The sequence below is a fragment of the Leptonychotes weddellii genome, chromosome 16, assembly GCF_054177405.1.
Source record: "Leptonychotes weddellii isolate Sample4059 chromosome 16, ASM5417740v2, whole genome shotgun sequence".
NCBI lineage: Eukaryota > Metazoa > Chordata > Mammalia > Carnivora > Phocidae > Leptonychotes > Leptonychotes weddellii.
The window spans coordinates 49,636,375-49,655,284 of record NC_138384.1 but is presented as its reverse complement, the minus strand read 5'-3'; the positions used below and the strand labels follow the sequence as shown (position 1 = coordinate 49,655,284).

The 18,910-nt window shown below is 45.0% G+C and overlaps 1 protein-coding gene across 1 annotated transcript in view; it reads right to left on the bottom strand.

Annotated features, from left to right (window-relative positions):
• Positions 1-9: 9 nt before the first annotated feature.
• Positions 10-18,910, bottom strand: part of LOC102740883 (uncharacterized) — a 36,172-nt gene continuing 17,271 nt past the window's right edge. The window contains exons 2-4 of the mRNA XM_081807746.1: positions 15,551-15,677; positions 10,227-10,322; positions 10-4,621 (exon numbers count right to left, since the gene is read on the bottom strand). Coding sequence (XP_081663872.1) covers positions 2,781-4,621; positions 10,227-10,322; positions 15,551-15,677 — 2,064 coding nt within the window. The 3' untranslated portion in view covers positions 10-2,780. The remainder of the gene's footprint in view (positions 4,622-10,226; positions 10,323-15,550; positions 15,678-18,910) is intronic.

Sequence of the window (18,910 nt, the reverse complement as noted above, 5' to 3'; positions counted from 1 at the left end):
GCAGGTAGTCACCTAACTGACTGAGCCACCCAGGCGCCCCAACAGTACACTTATCTTGATGAGCAATGAGTAATATATGGAACTGCTGAGTCACTATATTGTACACCTGAAACTAATATAATGTTGGGTGTTAACTACACTGGAGTTAAAAATAAAAAAAAAAAGTAAAATAAAAACCCCACAGCTATCATCATATTTAATGGTCAACACTGAATGCTTTCTGTTTAACGTTATGAACAAAGCAAGTATGTCTTCTTTCACCACTTCTATTCAACATTGCACTGCAAGTTCTAGCTAGTACAATAAAAATAGGAAAGGGAATGAAAGAGATACAGATTAGGAAGAAGACAAAAGATGTTTGCTATTTGCTGATAACATTATTTTTTATGAAGAAAATCCTCAGGAATCCACACACACAAAAAAATCTAGAAAAAGTGAATTCTGCAAGGTTGTAGGAAACAAGGTCAACATATCAAAACTAATCGTATTTCTTTGTAACAGTAATGATCATGTGCAAACTGACATTAAAAACTCACTATGATAGATGACTCCCCCAAAAAAGGGCCTAGATAAAAATCCAACAAAATATGATCAGGATCTACAGATGGAAAATTATAAAACACTAACGAAATAAAAAAGGATCTAAATAAATGAAGGACATACCACATTCATGGACTGAAAGAGTCAATAAAAGAGATGCCAAATCTCACCAAAATGAGCCACAGACTAATATAATGTTTATCAAAATCCCAGCAAGATGTTTTATAAATACAGAAAAACACAACAAAGTGCATACAGGAAGCTAAGGCAAAGAAATTAATATGGGAAGCTAAATCAATTTTTAAAATTTAGGGTACCCAATCTTAAGATTTTCTGAAAGCTACAGTAATCAAGACAGTATGGTATGGCACAGGTTTGGACATACAAATCAATGGGATAATACGGAGAACTCAGAAACAGACCAACGTAAACATGCCGAACTGATTCTGACTAAGGAGCAAACATAATTCAATGGAGGCATAATACTGTAGTGTAGTCTTCAACCAATGGTGCCGGCCAACTGAACATCCTTAGGCAAAAACACAAGAAAGAAACTCAACTTAACCTCACATGGTAATTCAGAAATGAGCTCAACACAGATGAGATTTAAACATAAAAGGTAAAACTATGAAACTTTTTTTTTTTTAATTTTTTTTTTAAGATTTTATTTATTTGCGAGAGAGAGAATGAGAGACAGAGAGCATGAGAGGGAGGAGGGTCAGAGGGAGAAGCAGACTCCCTGCCGAGCAGGGAGCCCGATGCAGGACTCGATCCCGGGACTCCAGGATCATGACCTGAGCTGAAGGCAGTCGCCTAACCAACTGAGCCACCCAGGCGCCCAAAACTATGAAACTTTTAAGAGAAAATATTCACGACTGAGAGCTTGCTTAAGACTTCTTACACGACATGAAAAGGATTAAGAGGTCCCTTCATAATAATGCCATGAGTCAATATAACAAAAGTACATACGTGGTGATTTAAAAGGCCCTGAGGGGGGTTAACGTGAATGCACGATTATTTTTACACCTTTCTTCACAGCATAATTCTTAGTATGAGGTAATACTATCATGCATAGCTCAAAAAACAAAAGAAAACAAAAAAACCAAAGAAGGGATTCCAAAAGACCCTGATAAAAGGTACTACTCATTACTTATTATACCAGGACTAAGGCCATGGTAACAACTGTGAAACTCACAGATACCTGCATGTGCACATATCAATTTCATCTGTTAAAATTCTAGTCAATTTCCTCAATAGCAAATCTTCACACGATCTTTTGTAAGATTAAAAATGAGATTTCTTCTCTGTGCTTTTCTGAGTTTATTTTTTCTTAAGCTAATTTAGCTATGTATTTGATTGTTTTGGCTCTAATTCAACCCCTAGAAAACAACTGAGGTGGACTGGAGAAGCTCAGGAACCGCAATCAGAGGGAAGAATTCAGCTTCATCTGGGAAGGTCATGTAGCTACACTGCTGTCCTCATCACACAAAAAAACCAATAAACAAGTAGATCAAGAGCAAGTATAAGTAGTGGGTTGTTAAAGACACATGAAAAAACATTTTGTTTTTGTTTAAATCAAAGTCTTCAGAGTGTGGTACAGTGGGCCTATTTATACGTACATCTTTACCTCCTGAAATTTAACAGTATTTCATAACTCAAGCCTTCATATTTCTCACTAAGACTTATGCTACTCAAGGGTAGAGACAAAGCTGTAGAACAAAGGCTTTCAATAAATGTTTTCAGACACACCCTAAATGTCCAACTGTCCTGACAATGGAGAGCAGTGGAAGTATACACAAGATAAAGGGGACAAGGCTCTCTCATCTCTGAAACATCCCCCCTTCCCCAAATAAGATAAGGAACAAACTACCACAGGCTTGTCACTGAAGTCTGAAAGAAACCATGCTTGAATTTCTCTTTTATGTCTCCTCTTCCTTTGTTTAAATATCCCTGAGATAATTTTTCAGTGTAAACTGAGGAGAAAGATGTGGCTGATGGTTATGCTAAGTTCATAAGAATGATTGGATCACACTCCTGGATGAATTCACAGATGCAGAATAAGGCTCTAGACTGGGTACATTTCCAGTGTGACTCCTCAGATGACAAATGATATCCTACAAAAAAAGGGTTTCTCATAGGGAAGGAAACTGAGGGGTTTCTCTTTGGCATGCATGATCAGATTCTGAGTAAGATGTTTCCTCAGTGGTTACATTCAAGAAGTCTTTCCCCAATAGGAGCTCTTAGAGGGTGACTGATGGCTGCCCATTTGTGAAGGGTCTTTCCACTTCCGTTACACTGACAGGGTTTCTCCCAGTATGAATCCTCTGATGCTGAGTGAGGGATGAGCTGCGACTGAAGGCTTTTCCACACTCACTGCACTCATAGGGCTTCTCTCCAGTGTGGATAACGGAGTGTCGGATGAGGCTTGTGCTCCAGCAAAAGGATTTCCCACACTCCATGCATTCATAGGGCTTCTCTCCACTGTGAATCCGCTGGTGCCTCGTGAGCCCTGACCGGCGGTTGAAGGCCTTCCCACACTCCATGCACTCATAGGGCTTCTCTCCAGCGTGGATGCTGATGTGTCGAATGAGGTCTTTCCTAGTGCTAAAGGCTTTCCCACATTCTTTGCACTCAAAAGGTTTTTCTCCAATGTGAGCCCTTTTATGCAAGATGTAAGTGTAGCAGTAGGTGAAGGCCTTTCCGCACTCACTGCACTCAAAGGGCTTCTCCCCAGTGTGGATAATGGCATGTCGAATGAGGTTTGCCCTCTGGCAAAAGGCTTTGCCACACTCCATGCATTCATAGGGCTTCTCTCCACTGTGAATCCGCTGGTGCCTTGTGAGGTATGACCGGCGGTTGAAGGCCTTCCCACACTCCGTGCACTCATAGGGCTTCTCCTCAGTGTGGATGCTGAAGTGTCGGATAAGGTCTGATCGATTGCTAAAGGCTTTCCCACATTCTTTGCATTCATAGGGTTTTTCTCCAGTGTGGGCCCTTTTGTGCAAGATGAAGGTAGAGCAGTGGGTGAAGGCCCGTCCACACTCGCTGCACACATAGGGCTTCTCCCCAGTGTGACTCCTCTGGTGCTGCTTGAGGTGTGACCGGCGGTAGAAGGCCTTCCCACACTCGAGGCACTTGTATGGCTTCTCTCCTGTGTGGATGACGTAGTGCTGAATGAGGTCCGTGCTGTCGCAAAAGGCTTTCCCACATTCACTGCATTCAAAGGGTCTCACTCCAGTGTGAATCTGCTGGTGCCACGTTAGGTGGGACCTGCGGTTGAAGGCCTTCCCACACTCTATGCACTCAAAGGGCTTCTCTCCCGTGTGGATGATGTAGTGTCGAAGGAAACCAGTCTTATCACGGAAGGCTTTCCCACATTCTTTGCACACAAAGGGTTTTTCTCCAGTGTGGCTTCTGTTATGCAAGACTAAATTGGAGCGGTGGGTAAAGGCCTTTCCACATTCACTGCACTTATAAGGCTTCTCTCCAGTGTGAATCCGCTGGTGCCTTGTGAGGTGTGACCTGCGGTTGAAGGCCTTCCCACACTCCGTGCATTCGTAGGGCCTCTCCCCCGTGTGGATCATGCGGTGCTGGAGGAGGTGTGTGCTCTTGCTAAAAGTTTTCCCACACTCGGTGCATTCATAGGGCTTCGCTCCAGTGTGAATCTGCTCATGTCGCACAAGAAAGCAATTCTTGGTAAACACTTTCCCGCATTCCTCACACTGATAGGGATGTTTCCCTTTATGAATCAAGGGATCTTTCAGTAGCCCCTGTGAGTCATATTCGTGGAGAACATGTCCTGGAGGAATCAGCTCCTGTACAGTCCTTGAGTGTACACCATCACCTGTCCCTAAACCATCATGTTCAGGCTTCATGTTCCCAGGGAGCTTCTCCGTTTGGGGGTCTATCCCTGGTTTCAACTGGCTTTCCAGCATTTCTGATGGCCTATCCTGATTCTTGCCTTGCCCCAGCTGGGAGTCCCCCATAGCTTGCTGAGTCAGTTGTTCCTGTGGTGAGACTTCCTCAGATAAGGCAAGGTGAGAAAGGGAAAGCTCTGTGGTCCCGGGTTTTGTACTGTCACCTGAAGGGAATACAATATACAGAAGGGCTTATTAGAAATGGCAACACAGAAAAACAAAATCGCCATTTCAGTGGGAATAAGAAGACGAAAACAGTGGCTCTGTGCCTGCCATGTTTTCAAATCTCTGAAATCCATTTTGCAATTTCTTTTTGGACCCTGAATTCTTGAAACCTTTGAGGGGAAACCCAGAGGGAGAGAACAGTTGGGGGACAGAGTGTCTGGCAACTAGGGACAAGTACACAGAGTAGTGACACTGCATTGCTGGGTTTGCTCAAAGCTAGAATGCCTCCAGGTGCTATAACAGGCCAGCGAAGGGGCACCTGACACAGCCTCCACAGCAGCTGGAAAGAGGTCGGGGAGGGTTCCTAGGCAGGAAATGCGAGAAACTGCCATATAGAGAAAACAGGAAAGCCATTTCAGCCTTAGTTGATGGAATGAACAAAGGTAGAGTCTTTCAAGATTCAGGGAACCTTCAGCGCACCAGACGATGGGGCCGGTAAGAGTGCAAGCCCCTGACATGGGATGGGTGTCCACACAAGAAGAAACATAAGAGCGTTTGCGTCTTCTCAGTGCCATGTGAGGATAGAAGAGGAGACTCCTATCTGCAAACCAGGAAGAGGGCCCTCACCAGACACCAGATCTGCCAGCCCCTGGATCCTACACTTCTGGCCTCCAGAACTGTGGGAAATCAACGTTTCTTGTTTAATCCTCCAGCCTGTGGCATTCTTGTTACAGCAGTCCAGACTGACTAGGCAGTTGGTATGAGTAATGTTCTCATTCTTGAAGTCAGTGATGTTAAGTGTATTATTTTCAAAAAAGAAATGAATGAGCAAGTAACTTAGTTAACAGATCAATTAAGCAAGGTCATTCGTGAATCAGTGATGACAGTGTGTCATAAACCAAGGTTTATGATTAATCGAAATCTGTACCTGAGGTCCACTAAACAAAAGTTAGAGGTCACAGCAGTATTATGGTTAAGATCATGATCTCTGACCACAGAAACCCTAGGCCCAAGTCCCACAAGAACTTAGTATCAGCTCCGTGGCACCTGGCAAGGCACTCAAATTTCGTAAGTCCTCATTTTGTCTTCTAAAAAATAAAGCTAGAAACAGAGACTGTCCTGTAGGACTCTGAGAATGAAGTGAAATCCTGCATTTACGACATTTACTATGTGAACCGTGTTCGGTATGAGGCCAGACACTGAGCAAAACGTAACTACACATCAGCTCTAATTTTTTATTATGGGTTACTCATATAATATACATCTGGGACCTAATCAGGAAGCATATAAATTGGCACTGTCAGAATGTGTGGATTAACCTTGAAGAGTATTGAAGAATAAGGGGCGCCTGGGTGGCTCAGTCGTTAAGCATCTGCCTTCGGCTCAGGTCATGGTCCCAGGGTCCTGGGATCGAGTCCCGCATCGGGCTCCCTGCTCCGTGGGAGGCCTGCTTCTCCCTCTCCCACTCCCCCTGCCTGTGTTCCCTCTCTCTGTCTCTGTCAAATAAATAAATAAAATCTTTAAAAAAAAAAAAAAAGAGTATTGAAGAATAAAAAGAATGGTCCACGAGATGCCTGATGAGCCAACATTAAAGTCACCAGAATAAGAAGACAAGGAAGGTCCTGGGAGATTAGGGGCAGAGACTCCAAGAGGATCGGATGCTCACGATACAACCTGAAAAGTCTGCTGCATTATGAATTCACATAGCTGGAGGTTAAGAGAGTTGGCTCTGGAGCCAGAACACTCGGCACAAATTCTGCCCATACCAAGTGAGTTGATACTGGACAAATTACTTAGCTGTTCCCATCTCAATTTCCTCGTCTGAAAAACTGAGAGACTCTGAGTTTCTGCCTCACCGACTGTCCTGAAGGTTAAATGAGAAAATGCCTATAAAGTGGTCAGCACAGTGCCAGCCACTGGAGGATCGTTTGGGAAATTGGGGGCCATCACCCATTATCACTATGGTTACTGCTATATTTGAAAATTAGGAGCAAAGCAGTGACCATATAAGGAACATTTCCAGTGCTGTGGTACAGAGGAACCCCCTCACAGGGCCTCAAAGCACAGAGAGAATGATGTTACCACTTCCACATGTGAATGGTGGGAATGTGAAAGGGAGCAGCCTTCTTCAGAACTGCTTGGCATTTTTCCAATAAAGCCAACCTGACCTGGAAACATACCAGAATCTATTTCTAACAGAAACCAGTGCTTATCTGCACGACAACACATAACAAGAATATTCTCAGCAGCATTAAGTTGAAAACAACAGGAATGCCTGCCAAGAGGGGAATGGATAAATGAATGGCAGTTTTTCATACAATGAGATATTACGCTAGATTGAGAGTGAACGAACTCCAACTATATGCAACCACATGAAAAGAATCTCACAGACATAACGATGGTCAAAAGGAGACAAATACAGACCCAGCATATGGTAGGGTTCCACAGTCAAAACAAATTCATGCTGATGGTCTCAAGAGGGATTACCTAGCAGAAGGGGCTTCTGAAGGCATGAGACCCTGATGAGGTGCTGGAAATGTTGTACAGTAGTCCCCTTTATCTGTGAGGGATTTGTTCCAAGACCCCCAGTGGGTCCCTGGAATCGTGGCTAGTACCAACCCTATATATACTCTGTTTTTTATATATACAAACCTATAGTAAAGTTTAATTTATAAATCTGGTACATAAGAGATTAACAGAAGTAACTAATAATAAAATAGAACAATTATAACAAACACTGTAATAAAAGTTACACAAACGTGGTCTCTCTCTCAAAGTATTTTATTATACAGCACTCACCCTTCTTGTGATGCTGTGAGATGATGAAATGCCTACACGATGAGATGAAGTGAGGAGAATGACAGAGGCATGTGACATAGTATTAAGCTACTGGTGACCTTCTAATGATACATCAGAAGGACAATCATCTGCTTCTGGACCGTAACTGACCACGGGTAACTAAAACCACGGAAAGCAAAACCACAGATAAGGGGGCACCATGGTATATATCAAATATTAACACAGGTGGTGGTTATATGGGCTTTTACGTACACAAAGATTCATCAAGCTGACCTCTTAAGATTTTGCACAACAGAGCATATGAGTTACAACTCATTCAGACAGTGCAAGAAGGGACACCTGGGTGGCTCAGTCAGTTAAGCTCTGCCTTTGACTCAGGTCATGATCTCAGGGTCCTGGGATTGAGTTCCGCATCGGGCTCCTGGCTCAGCTGGGAGCCTGCTTTGCCCTCTGCCTGCTGTTGCCCCTGCTTGTGCTCTCTCTGACAAATAAAATCTTTTTTAAAAATAAATTAATTAAAATTAAAATAAAAAAAGTGCAAGAAAATAATAGGAAATGGAAAAATGGAACACAAGATAGACATCTCTTGCAAGAATGAGACAACTTGGGGCGTGTGGGTGGCTCGGTTGGTTAAGCGTCTGCCTTCGGCTCGGGTCATGATCCTGGAGTCCCGGGACTGGGCCCTGCACTGGGCTCCCTGCTCAGTGGGGAGTCTGCTTCTCCCTTTCCCCCTGCTCATGCTCTCTCTCAAAGAAACAAATAAAATCTTAAAAAAAAACCCAAAAAACAATGAGACAACTTTTCCTAGAAAACGTTATAGAAAAGGTTATACAGGGAAAGCAGTTGATACCAGTGTGAAGACACTGGAGAGCCATGACTTTTTCATTTACTTTCCCCTAGTATGATGCAACCAAGCATATTTTTATGTTGAACAGAGAATGGGTAAAGTTACAGAAAAGGCAGAAAAGCAGTGAAGCAAGAAGCCAGTTCCCTGAAAAGGTGTGATCTGGCCTCTAGCGTGAGAATTTGCCATGGGGACAAGGGGACAAGGCTTCCTCTGGGGGGAGGTGAGAAGGGAGGCCACACATATGAGAGATTCAGATCAATCTGTAACAGTTGGTGATCAAGCAACACAAGCACACAGACGATTTTCGACATGAAAATATGCTAAGACAGCCGTGGCTGGGGGATGTGGTGAAGGTCTAGAACAAGCTCTCAGTGGCTGGGGGAGCCAGTATGGGAGACAGGGCAGCTCAGAGGCACATAGGAGATGTGGGGAGACCAGCTATCACCCAGGCAAAAGTTGAAAACCTGGACTTAGGAGTGCAGGGATGGGTCTCAGGGAGGAGGGGAGGTGATGAAGACGTTCATGGGAAACGGACAGGATGTCTGAATGTAGGGGTCAGTAGAGATGGAGGTGCTGAGGAGTTATCTGAAGTTGCATCTGGCCTTCTAACACGCATGGGAGGGGGCAGGAGCAGGCAAAACCATGAGCTCCCTCTTAGGCATGTTGAGTGCGAAGTGTCTTTTCCACTTTTCCACAGATGTGAGACTAGTGGCAAGGGTGAAGATCTGGAACACACTCCGAGGGGCCGAACAGACACACACTTGGGATGAAAGCCCAAGGGACCACCAGAGGGGAGAGCACGGGTAACTAGAACCACGGAAAGCAAAACCACAGATAAGGGGGCACCATGGTATGTATCAAATATGACAAGGCACTGGTCACCACACCTGACATCCCCAGGGCCTCAGCAACCCAGATTTGGGGAACAGAAGGCAAAATGTTACCTTGAAGGTTAAGCAAACAGGAGGGGTGTGAAGACATGGAGCAAGGGAGTGCTTCTGAGCGTCTGACTGGCACCCGGAGACTGGGTGGATGGAGAAGGTGAGGAAGGGTGGGATGCAGAGGATAGCTCGTTTCCTCGCAGTGCAGAAGGAAATGGGAGATACTATCATTATTCATTAGGACTAATATGATGATCTGAATATCACGAACAGCTTACTTTTGCTGAGCCATTCCCTCACTATGGGTCAGGGCCAGTGTGAGCCAGTTTCATGCACAAGCTGGTACATCCTCAAACAACCCAATGACCTGCGAACAGACGGAGTGTTGCAGACTACATTCACTGAACCATTTGTTCCTCTCCTTGGACACACAGCTCAGCCTCATTTCCCAGCCCCAGGTGCCTAAGTGTGGCCAGATGTCTTGTTAGTGGAATGTGAGGAGAAATAGTGTATGTGGAAGTGGGTATTACACCTTCCTTTCTTCTCCCGTTTCCCCTCTGCCAGCTGGAAGATGCCAGGACCACGTGCAAGTCTCATGTTGATGATAGGAGTTACCTGGGTCCCCAAATAACTGCATGGTACACAGCTCCACACTGACCCACATGGTCCTTGGGTGAGAAAAGTACTTTTCATATGCTGAGCCACCAAGATTCTGGAATATGCCTGTTAGAGCAGTTAGATTTACATTGGCTGAACTTATATATAAAAGCACAGTGAGATATGCACCTTCCCCAGGGCCACAAGGCTGCTGTGAGTCCCAGCTAGTTTTTAAGCCCAAGCAGCTGGAACTGAGAGCCTGAACTTATTATCTAATAGGTCCCACACCTCCACAGGAGCACTGGAGATTGTGATAGGGCTGGAGGGGGTGGGCAGAAGGACCACAGGTTAAAAGGCTCCATGGATCCTAAGCCTCTAGAGAGGCCACAGTAATAAAACTTCCACAAATTCCAGTGGCAGTAATCGCTGTGCTGTCTGCAAGCTGCCATGACCCTGACCCAGCCAGCTGTTGGCACCTACCTGGGCAGGAGTCAGGGGAGAGGCCTCTCTTCAATGTCTGTAACTCTGGGCTGTGATCCAATGGGTAGAACAGCTCTGGTTTGGGCAAAGGACAGCCTGTTCAAGGAGAAAGGAAAAGGAGGTGGAAATTGTGGTGAGAAGAAAGAAACCTCTCAATCTAGACTGGGACTTCAGAATTTGGAGAGGGCCTCAGAATGAAGCTGCTCCCATCCATGCAAACAAAATGATATGACCTTGAAACCAATGCATAAAACATCATTATTGGGCCCCAAAGACTGCAGACATTAGGGTTGGCTCCAGAGACAGCACCAATTCCCTTTGATCTCCATCATGTAGAATCCCAACACTGTTCAGACCTATCTCCTGAATGTGCTTTCTAATTAATCCAGTCAGGGGCCTCTACCTCCCTGTGCATCAGCCATACCTGGTGAGCCTGAATGCCACCACAGACTAATTTACATAAAATCTCTGGGGTGAAGCCTAGGCATCAGATTTTAAACACTCCCCAGGTGATGGCACCCCACCTGGTAGGTTAAAAAACCCTGGCTTCCATCATTTCACAAATGGCATCCCTGAGTATCGATAGTCTGAGGAAGGCTCGCTACTCTGAGTAAAGAGAAAGGTTTATTCCAGGCAGAAAGACTGGAAGACAAAAACAGGAATAGGACAACAAATAGGAAACAGTGACAAACATGGTAAATATTAATCCCACTATATCAACATCACTTGGAACATCAATGTTTTTCTAAATACTCCAATTATAAGACAGAGGTTGTCAGAGTGGATCAAAAAACAAGACCCGGGGTGCCTGGGTGGCAGTCAGTTAAGCGTCTGACTCTTGGTTTCAGCTCAGGTAGTGAGATTGAGCCCCGTGTCGGGTTCCACATGCTCAGTGCAGAGTCTGCTTGAAATTTTCTCTCCCTCTGCCCCTCCCACTCATGCTTTCCCTCTCTCTAAAATAAATAAATAGGGGCGCCTGGGTGGCTCAGTCGGTTAAGCATCTGCCTTTGGCTCAGGTCATGATCCCAGAGTCCTGGGATCGAGTCCTGCATCAGGCTCCCTGCTCAGCAGGGAGTCTGCTTCTCCCTCTCCCTCTGCCTGATGCTCTGCCTGCCTGTGTGCTCTGTCAAATAAATAAATAAAATCTTAAAAAAAAATAAATAAATAAATAAAATAAATAAATAAATCTTAAAAACAAAAACAAAAACAAACCCAACTATAGGTTGTCTATAAGAAACCCACTGTAAATATATAAATAAGACACATACATGTTGAAAATAAATGAATGGAGAAAAATACACTAATATGTTAATAAAATATGTTAATACTAATCAAAAGAAAGCAAGCATACCTATGTTATTTCAGACAGAGGAAACTTCAAGGAAAGTTACCAGGGATAAAGAAGGCATTATGTAATGATAAACGGGTTAATTTGCAAAGAAGACATAAAAATCCTTAATCTATATGTGTCTGGCAACACAATGTCAAAGTATATGAGGCAAAAACTGACAGAATGACAAGAAGAAATAGATGAATCCACTATCAAAGCTGGAAACCACACTACCCCTCTATCAGAAATGTACAGATCCAACAGGCAGAAAACTAGTAATGACATAGTTGAACTCAACAATACCATCAATTAATTGGATATAACAGACATCTACAGACTACTTCATCTAAAAACAGAATATATGTTCTCAAACTCACATGGAACATTTACCATGATAGATTATATTCTGGGCCATAAAAACACACTTTAACAAATTTTAAAAAGAACAGAAATCACAAAATGTCTGCTCTCAGACAATAAAGTAATTAACTAGAAATTAATAACATAAAGATAATTGGAAAATCCCTAAATAGGTAAAGATTAAACAACACACTTTTATTTATATTTTTATTTTTAAAGATTTTATTTATTTATTTGACAGAGAGAGACACAGTGAGAAAGGGAACATAAGCAGGGGGAGTGGGAGAGGGAGAAGCAGGCTTCCCGCTGAGCAGGGAGCCCAATGTGGGGCTCGATCCCAGGACCCTGGGATCATGACCTGAGCCGAAGGCAGACGCTTAACAACTGAGCCACCCAGGCGCCCCTGAACAACACACTTTTAAATAACACATTGGTCTAAGATGCAATCTCAAGAAAGTAAAAAATATTTTAAACTAAATGAAAACAAAAATACAGGGCACCTGGCTAGCTCAGTTGGAAGAGCATGTGACTCTTGATCTTGGGGTCACGAGTTCGAGCCCCACGCTGGATGTATAGGTTACTAAAAAATAAAAAAATAAAAAAATAAACTTTCAACAAACTAACTAAAAAACCAAAAATACAACCTAGTGAAATTTATAGGATGAAACAAAGCATGCTTAGCAGGAAATTTATAACACAGAATGCTTATTTTTTAAAAGAAAGATCTGAAGTTAATTATATAAATTTCCACCTTAGGCAACTAGAAGAAGAAGAAATTAAATGCAAAATAAACACTACAAAAGAAATAAGAATTAGAGCAGGAATCAATGAAATTGAAAACAGAATATAGAGAAAATCAACAAAACCAAAATCTGGTTCTCTAAAATGATCAATAAAATTGATAAGCTTCTAGCCAAGCTAAGAAGAAATGAGAAATGACACAAATTACTAATATCAGAAATAGAACAGAGGACATCACTACAGATCCCATGGACATTACAAGAATATTAACAGAATACTATTAACAATTTTATCTTCACAAATTTGATAACTGAGATGAAGGAACCAATTACTTGAAAGACACAATCTGCTAAAACTCACACAAGAAGAAACAGAAATCTGAATAGGCCTATATCTATTAAGGAAATCGAATCAATAGTTAATAACCTTCCAAAAAAAATAAAGCACCAGGCCCAGATGGGTTAACTGGTGACTTCTACCAAACACTGAAGAAATTATACCAAGTCCCTTCATTCTCTTCCAGAGACAGAAACAGAGGGGTATTTCCTAACTCAATCTGTAAGTTTGAGTTAGGAAATCTATAACTCTAATATCAAAACCAAACACATTACAGAAAAGTATACACAGTATCTCTCATGAATATAGATGTAAAAAAATCCCCCACAAAATATTAACTAATCAAACCCAACAATGTATAAAAAGATTACATACCACAACCAAGTGGGATTTATCCCAGATATACAAACCTGGATAAAAATTTAAAAATCAATTAATATAATCCATCACATCAACAGGCTAAAGAAAAATCACACATTTACACTGATAGCTGCAGAAAAACATTGATAAAATCCAACATCCATTCATTAAAAAAAAGAAAAAGAACTCTTAGCAAAATGGGAATAGAGGGAAATTTCCTCAGCTTGATAAAGAACATCTACAAAAATACCTACAGCTAACAACCTACTTTAAGGTGAGAAACTTAGAGCTTTCCCACTAAGATCAGGAACAAGGCAGGATGTCCTCGCTAACCATTTTTCAACATTATACTGAAAGCACCAGCTAATGTAATATGGCAAGAAAAAGGTATACAGACTAAGAAGGAAGAAATAAAATTCTTTATCTGTGGATGACATGGTCACCTATGTGGAAAATCCAACAGAATCAACAAAAGACCTCTGGAACTAATAAGCAATTATAGCAAGATTGCAGGATACAAGCTTAATGTACAAAATGCCTTTGTATATACCAGAACTTAACAAGTAGAATTTAAAATTAAAAACACATTACCATTTACATTAGTACTCCCCAAATGAAATACTTAGGTATAAATCTAACAAAATATATATAGGATCTGTATGAGGGAAGCTACACAACTTCAATAAACAAAATCAAAAAAACAAAATAAATGGAACGATATTTCATGTTCATGGATAGGAAGGCTCAATATTGTCAAGATGTCAGTTCTTCCCTATTTGATCTGTAGATTCAATGCAATACCAGTCAAAATCCCAGCAAGTCATTTTGTGGATACCAACAAACTGATTCTCAAGTTTATATGGAGAAACAAAAGATCCTGGTCTCCTAAGCATTACAGTAAAAAGGAAATAGCAAACACTCTTGCATGGGGCCAGCAACCTGAGTCCAAGAAGGCTAAAGCAGTGAGAGGGGGAGGGGGATGTGCGCAGGAGGATTCAATCCTCAAGAAACAGGGGTCAAGGGAAGAGGCAGACTTGGTGATGCTAGACACCATTTCATGAACCACTAAGAACAAAAAGCTGGGAACTGCACTCAGTAATTTGGTCAAATAGAGACACATGCATAAATACAAAATATCATCTATTCTGGCCAACATTTCACAAAAGAAACCACCAAAAAATGCAGAGGAGAGTTTTTCACAATGAAGATGTGTCTTTTAAATTGAACAGATTGGGGCGCCTGGGTGGCTCAGTCGTTAAGCGTCTGCCTTCGGCTCAGGTCATGATCCCAGGGTCCTGGGACTGAGCCCTGCATCGGGCTCCCTGCTCAGTGGGGAGTCTGCTTCTCCCTCTCCCACTCCCCCTGCTTGTGTTCCCTCTCTCGCTGTGTCTCTCTCTGTCAAATAAATATATAAAATCTTTAAAAAAAAAAAATAAATAAATCGAACAGATTAAGCTTTATGAGGGACTTGCTGCAGTGGCCCTATTTTTCTTATTTGCCAAGGATGGCATGCTGGAAGAATTAAACGAGTGAAGAGGAACAGTATCAGCATACAGAAAGAAGTAGAGACAATGACCATGGGGCTTCACACAGCAAGGACTGGGCGGCCACTTCCTGCTGCAAAATAGCTGTGGTAGAAAAAAATCATTGTGAAAAGACAGAGACACAAGCAGACCCACAGAAAGAAGCCAGGACAAAAGCTCCAAAAGCCAGGGATTGTGTTTTTCTAAGTTCCTGTATCAGTCCCTCAAGGGGCCCAGCTGGAATTCCTGCTTTTAGGTTTTGTGAGACACCCCCATTTCCTCCCAACACACCCTTCTCCTTTGGCTGTGACCAAAAGTAAACTATGTGGGGCACCTGGGTGGCTCAGTCTGCCTTCGGCTCAGGTCATGATCCCAGGGTCCTGGGATTGAGGCCCACATCAGGCTCCCTGCTCGTGTTCCCTCTCTGGCTATCTCTCTCTCTGTGTCAAATAAATAAATAAAATCTTAAAAAAAAAAAAAAGTAAACTATGTTTCTTACTTAACACTCCTTGAGACACGGGAGAGCAGGAAGGAAGAGGAGTCCAGAATATGACTGAAGTGGGGAGGAGGAAAGGAAGGCTATAGACGCCTTCTCAAGCAGCCAGGCCTGGAGCCAAAGAGCAGAGTGAAGGAAGTGACAGGTATCCCACACCGCAGAGTTAGGGAGGTCTTACCCAGAGAGACCAGGAGCCCACAGGTCTCCAGCATCACCTCCTGGTACAGGGTCCTCTGGGCTGGGTCCAGCTGCCCCCACTCCTCCTGGGTAAAAGTCACGGCCACATCATTGAAGGTCACAGGCATCTGAAGAGTCAAACAGAGGCAGTGTGTTGGTCTTGGGGTTATTGATGGGAATCAGAGCCCATTTCTCTCGATGGCAAGGGGGCAGAGTGTCCAAACACCCCCTGAGGGCTGAGCTCTGTGCTGGACTCAAGGAGGCAGAGATGCTGTTTTGTCCTAATTACAGCAGCAACTCATAAGAGACAGAGCCTCCTATGTGGGAGCCAATGGAGAATGCTGTGAGGGCAGGACCTTCCTGTGGGGACTGTGAGGCACAGAATGGTAAGGGCTTTAAGATGCCACAGAAATGGGAGAGAGTAACAGAGATAATGAAAACAGTACCAATAATAATTGCAGCAATAGCAGCCAAGACTCACTGATCTTCACTGCATGCCTGACTCATGCTGACCTCTGTCTTGCTAATGTGAATGAAAGTCCCCAGCTCTGAAGTCTAGAATCAACACTTGCCTGCCGTGTGAACTTGGGAGCCTCTCTTCATTTCTCTCAGCCTCAATTTCTGGATCAATACAATAATTCTCACTCAGCAGTAATGGTTATAAGAATTAAAGAAAAAAATCTTTGTAAAAGAAACACTGGGGTGACTGGCCACAGCCTGTGAGGTCAGGATCATTATCACGTTTGTGTCAGTCAGGGCCCTGAGGTCCAGGGGACTCTAGTAGCTCACCCACAGTTTACATGTGGTACGAGCAGAAGCAGGATTTGAACTGAGGTCCCTCTGGTCTAGAGTCTAATGGCATAATCTTGACACTCCTCCATTAGCAAAGGAGTTAATGAAGATGTGAAGCATTTCAGATAAATTTCTCTGCCACACTCATTTCAGCCACCATTGAACATAATTCTGTGGACGTGGGCAGAGGAGTGAATTCATCATCGCCCACCTCACAGGACGATCACCTGAGGTGGTGGCACCTGCTTGGGAAGTGGCAGGGCCTGGATCGGGTCCCACTGCCTTCTGTTCCTCAGAGACTACTAAGGAGAATCCACCATGAGTCAATGTTCCTTCTTCCTACCCGAGTCTTTCCCCCCACCCCCTTTGGCAACTCTGAGGGAATTCAAACCCCTCCACCTGAGTCTCACCAGCACATATCCCTGAGGAAAGAATACTTCAGGCCCAGAAAACAGAAGTTACTGAGGACAACGCAGGCTGTGGCCATGAGACCAGCCTTTGCCACAGTGTCTGTCATGGCTGAGAGTATGATGGAACATTCAGCAAATGACCACACAGTCTGGCCCTCCTAGGGTAGGTCTCAGCAGATGGGGATAGGGGGACCATGGAAATCACACAGGTACTCTGGGGACTCCTTAAACAACCAATCTACCTTTTTTTGTCCACACACTTCCACTTGCTAAAATGCCATATCCCCACCTCATGCCCAAGGCCTGTAAGGAAGCCTGCTTGGCTTACAAAGTTGACTCCAGGTGTCACCTCCAGGCATCCCTATCTGCTTTTTGTACAGAAAGGAGTAAAAATACAGGCTGTGGTGGTCAACACATTGGTTGTTTCTGCTACTTAAGAGCTGCAGTGATTTTGGACACTAAATCTCTGAGCCTCAAGGTGTTCTTGTGCAAAACAGAGATAATAACACAACCCAACTCAGAGGAGCTGAGGATTAAATGAGGTGATGTGTTATGCTTGCCTGTCAGCCCACAGCAAGAACCAGTGAAAGCGAGCTATCACGGTTTTGTTACTGTTTTCTCTTTGCTCCTACAACACCCTAGACAAATTCAACCACGAACACTTATTTAATTTTGCCAGGTTCCCTACAGAGAAATGCCAGATGATGGGCAAGGAGGGATGGGGCCATTTTAGCCTGAGCTGCTAGGAAACATCTCTCCCAGTGAGCGACATCTGAGCAGAGGCCAGAAGGATGTGAGAGAGAGGCCCTGCAAAGTCACAGGGGCAGCATCCCAGGCAAAGGCCAGTGCAAGGACAAAGGCTAGGGGGATGAAAGAGAACTTGGCATGGTCAGGCCGGTGCATCCGGAAAAAAGGCAAGGTCAGAGGAGGTCGGCGGGAGAACCGGGTAGGCACCTGCAAGTCATGGCAGCGGGCTGGACTAAGTGACGCAAGCCCTTGGAAGTAAGCACTTTTCATCCTTTGTGCACTGACTGAACACCTGCCAGGGACCCGCCACAGACGCAGGACTACGGACAAAGTGACCAGCCAGCGCCACTTGCTGTAAACAAACGACAGGGAGAAAAGGAAATCGAATGGCATTCTGGCCCTCCAGGCTGCCTGGGAGCCCCTCCGCAACAGAGCGGAAGCAAGGCTCGGAGCGTCGTCCACTCACCCGCACCGGGTCCATCCACGCCGCCGCCATCATCGGACCCTGTGCACAGAGCAGGACCCGGAGGGGCAGCGGCCGAGGGGCCTGCAGGATTCAGCCGACTGCCACCCTTTCGCTGCCCAGAGCAGGGTGACCTCGGCTGACTGTCGCACTCCGAGCCTGAGTTTCCCCAGTGTGAAATGCGCCCGAGGCCCAGGCGTCGCGTCAGAGCTGCGGGGATAGCGAGCCGCGCGCCAGCGGGCGCTCACGTGACACCCCGTTACGGAGGATGAGGGACGGGTGTGAGGCTTGTAAAAAGATACGGAGGTGGGACCTACGGCCCACACCACCTTCTCCGCTCGGGCCTCCGAAAGGTAGCCTGCCTGCCGCTCAAAGCCCCACTGCCCGACCGGCGCAGGCGGATGACGTACGCCTCAAAGGGCCCGGAAGTCCCGCCCCCGCCGGCGCGGGCCGCAGGAAATGCCCCTGTCTTGGGCAGTCATTGGCCCAGCGCCCGCGCAGACACGCGGAGCACAGCCTTCTGGGTAATGTGGTTTTTTCCTTACCGACAATCGGCGGTGGGGCACTTTCCAAGCGTGTCTTCTCCGGGAGAGTGCGCGAGGTCCAGGGAGCAGCCTCAGACCCGCTTCTTCAGAGTGGGATCAAGGGGCGGGGGCGAGGCCGTCCCTCTCATGCCGGGGAAGGCGAGGCTCAGGAAGCGGGGAACTCCGCCCGGGGTCAGGGCACGTGCCAGGTCCCGTAACCGGATTTTTGGCCCGGCTGGTGACTTCCCCCGTGCGCCTCACCTCCTGGCGATCTTCCTGGAGCGAAGACGGATGCTCGAGCCGTAAGGTGACCGCCGAGACCCGGGCGCGGGAAGCCCGCTGCGACACGGCGCACGCGCACCACGCGGCCCCTCTTGGGCCTCCTGGGGTCCAGCGCCACGTGCTGCGGGGCCTTGACGCGCGGA